The following is a 6,694-nucleotide window of genomic DNA, read 5'->3' on the forward strand; positions in this document are numbered from 1 at the left end:
TTTTGTAGTTTGCATGGTTGTGGAGGCTTTCATTTAATCTTCTCCCTTTATTTCCTTAATGTGTCTGGTTACTAGAGCTACTTCTCTACGTTCAGAGTCCACCTTGTTTTTTTTTTTTCAAACACTTTCCACATTAACTGACCGCTCAGAAAATGTAAATGGAACTTTTGAAACCCCTTAAATAAATAATAGAAAAATCATTTAAATTATTAAATTAATTCCGAACACATTTACTGTAAAATGAATTCATAATGTGCCATAATGTTTTGTGTTTTTCAGTGTCTCTATATTAGATGCAGAGACTTTGTTCAGTTTAAAGAGATATTTAGTATGTACCATTTCATTGATTTCTTTTTTTGGTGTACATTGCGTCTAATAGACAATAAGGTGCGCCCCAGTTAAGATGCTTACTGTAACATGCCCCTTTTAATGTTCTTACAGCAGCAGACAGCCTTTACAAATTGTCTGTACAAACCCATAATGCTGACGACTTCTTAAAACAAAGGCAAATTTCACCAGCTCCTACCCCTCCTTCACCACCCCCATCATTGGGCTACGGGCTAAGAAGCAGTTACAGCAGCATTGTGAACAGCACAAACAATCCGTAAGTATAGTATAAGGATCACACTTCACCCATCTCTCCTTGCTCTAATAAGTTTAATATCTTGCTTAGTTCTCGGACTTCACGTCTTAACCCTTTTAGTGCCAAGTGAATTTTTCAAAATAGGTGTGAAAATTGGCAAGCACACATTTTTACTCATAATGACCTGTAAAGTTTACCTTTATGTAGGAAATATAATCTTTTTTTACACTACATTTTTTATTTGCATGAATATCACAAATGTGAGCGACTCTGGCATTTTTAGCTGATACTATGCACATCTGTCACAGAGCTGTGGGCACTCAAAGGGTTAAGAGTGCATGCCACCAGGATTATCAAGAAGTAATGACATTAGTAAAGACAACAGTAGCAGATACGGAATTGACATATATGTACAAAATCAAGATGTGTGAGCCTCAACATATTTACTAGAAAACATTTTATTTTAGGACGTTGTAAACACCCAGGATGATCAATTATTATATTACGCCCGATCTCCCATCTAAAATGATGTGAAAGCAAAGGGCGATATGCAATTGATTATTTTTTTCCCTCATATTGCGCTCATTATGGTTGGGTTTAGCCACACATTCGTGCACTTCAGCTCACTGCCTTGGTGATAACAAGCTGAAATGCTGGTGAAAGACAATTGAATACTGTCCCCAGTGTTTTATAGTGAGCACAGTACAAAATCTAATATTGGTCCCAGCGGCGTAACTATAGCACCGCAGCCACCGCGGGGGGGGGGGGGGGGGCTGTGCATGTGGGGGCGCCGGGGGCTGCGGTGCTATAGTTGACCCCCCCCCTCAATCCCCCGCAGACTTACCTATCGCGCTGGTCCCGGTGGCTCCGTTCTTCTGCTGAGGACCACCAGAAAATGGCCGCCCCCATACAGCAGACAGTTCTCTGAAACTGTCTGCTTTATGGGGGCGGCCATTTTCTGGTGGTCCTCAGCAGAAGAATGGAGCCGCCGGGACCAGTGTGATAGGTAAGTCTGCGGGGGATTGAGGGGGGGTTTGCATGGGCGGCGGGGTAGGGGTGCTTGGCGGGACGGCGACGTGGGGGGTGGGCGCCCCCCCCCTAACGGCGGGGGGGCGCCCAAAACGTAGCTACGCCACTGATTGGTCCCTCTTAAAATTGGAAGCACTAGCACGACTTATGTAGTGGGTACTCTAGTTTCTTTGACCCCAGCAATAGTCCATAATCACAGAACTTTCTGTCAGCCCTGTCAGTGCCGTCTTTCCCATTGGGCACGATGGGCAGTTGCCCGGGGGCCCTAGGACCTAGGGGCCCCCGGCCCAGCCCAATGGGAAAGATGGTGGCCGGGGTCCGGGAATCCGCTCACCCTCGCTGGGGGATCCGGGCAGGGGGATCAGGGCGGTGGCGGTAGCTAGAAGCCTCATTCGGCGAAGCTCTATTTGCCGGCGGGGCGGGAAGCGCTGTTGCATTTGAATAGACTGGCCGGACGCTGATTGGCTGAATTCAGAAAATCAGCATCCGGCCAGTCTTTGAAAAGGCAACAGCGCTTCCCACCCCACCGGCAAATGGCGCTTCACCTCCTAGCTAGCAGTGAATTTAATTTCGGGGGTCCGTGTGCCGGGGTTCTGATCACCCTCACTGGGTGTTCCGGCAGGGGGATCAGGGCATCGGTGGCGGTAGCTAGGAGCCCGAAGCGCTATTTGCCGGCAGGGGGGGCGAGAAGCGCTGCTGCATTTAAAATGACTGGCTGAATGCTGATTGGCTGAATTCAGCCAATCAGCATCCGGCCAGTCTTTTCAAATTCAACAGCGCTTCCCGCCCCCGCCGACAAATAGTGCTTCGCCGCTTCGGGCTCCTAGCTACCGCCACCGCCGCCCTGATCCCCTTCCCCAGCGAGGATGGTCGGATCCCCGCCACCCGGCCACCATCTTTCCCATTAGCGCTATTTGCCGGTGGGGCGGGAAGCGCTGCTGCATTTGAAAAGACTGGCCGAACGCTGATTGGCTGAATTCAGCCAATCAGCGTCTGGCCAGTCTTTTCAAATGCAACAGCGCTTCCCGCCCCGCCAGTTAATAGCGCTTTGCCACTTCAGGGCAGGCTCCTAGCTACCGCCGCTGCCCTGATCCCCCAGAGAAGATGATCGGATCCCCGGCCGCCGGAAGCTGACTGGCTGCCGCACGGAGCCAGAGAGGTGAGGGTTGGGGAGGTGACTGTGGGCTTCTGGGCAAACTAATTTGGGGGGGGGGGTCCAGTGAACTAGGTTGCCCAGGGGCCCTTCCTAATGTTAAGACGGCCCTGAGCCCTGTCATCTTCTCTACTGCCGCGAGATGTTGAAGTTGCTTTCTTTGTGCTCTTGGTCTGGCAATGCTGCCGACGATTACTGGCTATGAATCTGGTGAGACCTGACCTCAGTGGAATTAAGGATAATGACAATTCACACTGTGTAGAGATGGGACCAGAATACCATGTAGTCATTCTATAATACTGTATTTGGGAAACTATTGTGCTAAGTAAATGGGGAAAAAGCATCAGCTGCATTAAGTTTTGTACCACAAGTAACAAGTGCAATCTTTCATTGTAGTGAATTAAGAAGTAATTCTACTGTCACTAAACATAAGCTCACTAAAGCATCTTCTCTACCTGGGAGGAATGGTAATCCTACATTTGCTGCTGTAGCTGCAGGCTATGACAAGAATCCAGGTAATATATTTTTCTTCTCCACTGTTATTGTGTCAGCATAAATATGACATAAACATTGCGTGTATGCCATGCAGTACTCTGGGGTAAATGTATGAAGCTTGGCGAAGTGGTAGCTATCCCCATAAATAACTTTTTGCGCAAGGTGATAATGCACCAGCCAATCAGCTCCAATATGTAAGTTGACAGTTAGGGTCTGATTGGCTGGAGCATTAACACCTTGCACATAACGTTCTCTGTGGGGAGAGATACCACTTCTCCAAGCTTCATACATTTACCCCTCATAGCTTTCCACTTTCCTCAGTGTTCTCTTTTTCTTGTTTGGTTAAAACAGGTGGTGGTGGGTTATCAAAGTCCTCTGTTGCTAAAAGTGACCTACTTACCAACCTCAGCATGTCACACAATCCCTCTATTGACAGCGATACCTCTGATAGGTAAGAAATGAATTGTGTATACCTGTGTATGTATATAGAATTTGTATTTTTGTTTCCAGCATTTTACATATACAAATATTACCAAGCTCCTAATAACCCTGTTATACAAATGGTGCCCATGTTAGAGGGTGTATTTATTGTAATGAGAAAGCCCTTTCTCTGGTGTTTTCACGCATTTTCACGTCTTTTCATGCATCTCAATTTTTCTCAAACTGTCAAATAATTTTCACCAGTTCTCACCTATATGGAGGAACTTATCAGTCCCCTCATATGCATGTATGGCTTTCACAGTGCACCAAGCAATGAAAAGTAACACTTCCCCCATCCCTAGAAAATAGCAACGTGAGATTGCGGGTGGGTACCTGCGAAGTGGTAACAAGTCAATTTGCACTCCTAACAAAATTTCTACTGACCTTTATAGATGGCAATAAAGGATTATAAATATAGGCTTACAAAATGCCTGGACTCTAATAGAATGGAATCTTGCATCTAATTTCTGAATAGTGAAATGTTTGGATCACTATATCTGAATAGGAACAATGCCAGTTTGGTTCTCTATATAACCAGCACAAAATATATTTGTTACTTTTGTAATGGGAAATCGCAAGTGCGATTCATCATGGCATCGGGTGCACTTTACGGCAGACTGAATTCCCCTTAAAACGCTCGCACCTCCATAGGGATGCGATCAATTTAATTTGAAGCCCAGCAAACGGTGTGAGATCATCTTAATTTGGATGCCATTGCTGGCATTTAAACGGCACCTCGCACACTCTGAGCTAATAGAATTAAACCCATAGTGTATTTTGTAATGCACCATCGCTAATAGCAGGGCAAGGGGTACTTATGTATTATCACGGTCCCACTATGGCATTTGCGTAGTGGGCTATTCAGGGTAGTGAAATCGCATTGCATCGCATGCCATTATTGTATAGCATGCGATGTGAGGCGATGCGATTTTGCTATGTAATGTATTCACTGCTCTCTGTCAGTGAATACATTACAAAAATTGGGTCAGATAAAAAATCGCATTGCATGCCATTATTGTATGGCATGCGATGCGATCAGATATCGGTTCCGATTGGACATATAATAATGACATTTAATGTGCTATCCAATTAAATGATGATAATTTATTTAGGGCCCCCCCACTATCCACATCATCCCGAAGCGTGGCGAGCGGCGGCGGAAAGCATCAGTCCGACCTTTTCATACCCCCACTATCCACGTCGGCGTGGAGTTTATTTTATATAGTGTGGGGAGCGCAGCGAGCCACCGAGCCCGAAGTGTGGCGAGTGCACGCGTAATACATGTAACATAATACGCGGGGCTCGCTGTGCTCGACACGCTAGCCACACTATATAAATATCAACTCTGGGGGTATGAAAAGGTTGGGACGACACGTTACGCCGCCGCTCGCCACGCTTCGGGATGACGTGGATACTGGGGGGGGGGGGGTGCGTAAATACATGACATTGTGTCATTTAATGGTATAGTACATTGAATGCCATTATAACAGGTAAAATCGCATCGCATGCCATACAATAATGGCCTGCTATGCAATGCGATTTCACTACATTTGCGTACGTAGTAAAATCGGGCGCCGTGATAATACACAAGTACCGGGCAGTGTTATAAATTGCCGTCACTTGGCAACTGTATGCTACCTGCTACAAAGTGTAGTGCTGATGTCTCGACATTTGTGATTATGATGACCAGTTTCTGGGTAAAGCTTGATGAATTTAGAATATTTGCTGTGAAGATTTTCATTGTGTACTTGTTTCGTATTTAGTTCGGGTCTATGGAGTCCGCTCACTGGTCCCAACAGCCCGGATTATGCCCCACTCAATTCGTTCTCAACCTTCGGATCCAGCAATTCCTTTAACTTAACAGGAGGTTAGTAATTTCTTCCCATTATGGGACCTCTTTTTGTGTTACATAATTTAACTTGCACTATCAGTGTCATTCTGCACTCAGCACATATATTTTTTTCTCTTCTTCTCATAGAGGTTTTTAGCAAACTCTCATTTCCTCGAAATACATACGCCCATGAGCCTCAAAAAAAATGGACAGAGTTTGAGTCGACTTCCTCAATCTGGGATACTCCTGCGGGTGATTCTGTACCCACGTGGCCAAACAGCACTGGATCCCCAACGCATGTGACATCCGTGAGTATACAGGCTTTGTAGCAGTGGTATTTTGTTGCAGTTTATTGCTCACACCCTGCTTCACCAAGAAAAATGAGACTGCAAAGAAAATTGCCTTTTCATTTATATCCTTTATATTTATTGCATGCTAGACTGTGTCCCAGTCCTTTTAACCAGGCCAGGTACATTAATCTTGCACATTAATCAGACTGCATATACTCCTGCTACAGCTTGAGTGTTTTGAGTTCAACCAGCTGGATTCTTTGAATCCTATGAACCCTATAGGGAAGTGGTGCTGGAGAAACAGTACAGGTTGTGTATCCCATATCCAAAATGCTCGGGACCAGAAGAATTTTGGATAACTGATTATTCCGTATTTCAGAATTTTTTTATGTCAATGATGTATCTTGAGGAATCTTGCATTTATGTTGTACAAACACATGAAATACACACACATATATAATTGTCTTTGTGCATAAAACAAGGTTTCAAAACATGAAATAAAGTTTGTGAACTATCTCAGGTACTGAAATTAAATGCCAAGCAATCATGTCCATGCACATATTTAGTGCCAGTTACATATCATGTCCCCAGTAGTGCTGGTACAGATGTCCCCAGTAGTGCTGGTACAGATGTCCCCAGTAGTGCTTTTAGCAAAAAAAATAAAAAAATTCACTTTCTGGAATGTAGGGTTTTCAGAATAATTTGGAAAACTGATGTTTGGATAAGGGATACTCAACCTGTGTAATGCTGCTAGGACTACCCCAATCCTCAGTAGGCAACAGGCGGCTGCATACATTTCTATTTTTAACCCCTAACTATTTTCTGTGGTGAGT

At 45.0% G+C, this 6,694-nt stretch overlaps 1 protein-coding gene across 2 annotated transcripts in view; it reads left to right on the forward strand.

Moving 5' to 3' along the window:
* TMEM131 (transmembrane protein 131) overlaps nt 1-6,694 on the forward strand; it is a 264,088-nt gene that overhangs the window by 255,391 nt on the left and 2,003 nt on the right. The window contains exons 36-40 of one of the 2 annotated variants that reach the window (XM_083168563.1): nt 445-604; nt 3,162-3,282; nt 3,611-3,711; nt 5,504-5,607; nt 5,719-5,879. In XM_083168563.1, coding sequence (XP_083024689.1) covers nt 445-604; nt 3,162-3,282; nt 3,611-3,711; nt 5,504-5,607; nt 5,719-5,879 — 647 coding nt within the window. Of the gene's footprint in view, nt 1-441; nt 605-3,161; nt 3,283-3,610; nt 3,712-5,503; nt 5,608-5,718; nt 5,880-6,694 lie in introns of both variants that reach the window. The other variant, XM_083168562.1, reaches the window with a different exon arrangement.

The sequence above is a fragment of the Crinia signifera genome, chromosome 2 (assembly GCF_055691185.1).
Source record: "Crinia signifera chromosome 2, ASM5569118v1, whole genome shotgun sequence".
Lineage (NCBI taxonomy): Eukaryota > Metazoa > Chordata > Amphibia > Anura > Myobatrachidae > Crinia > Crinia signifera.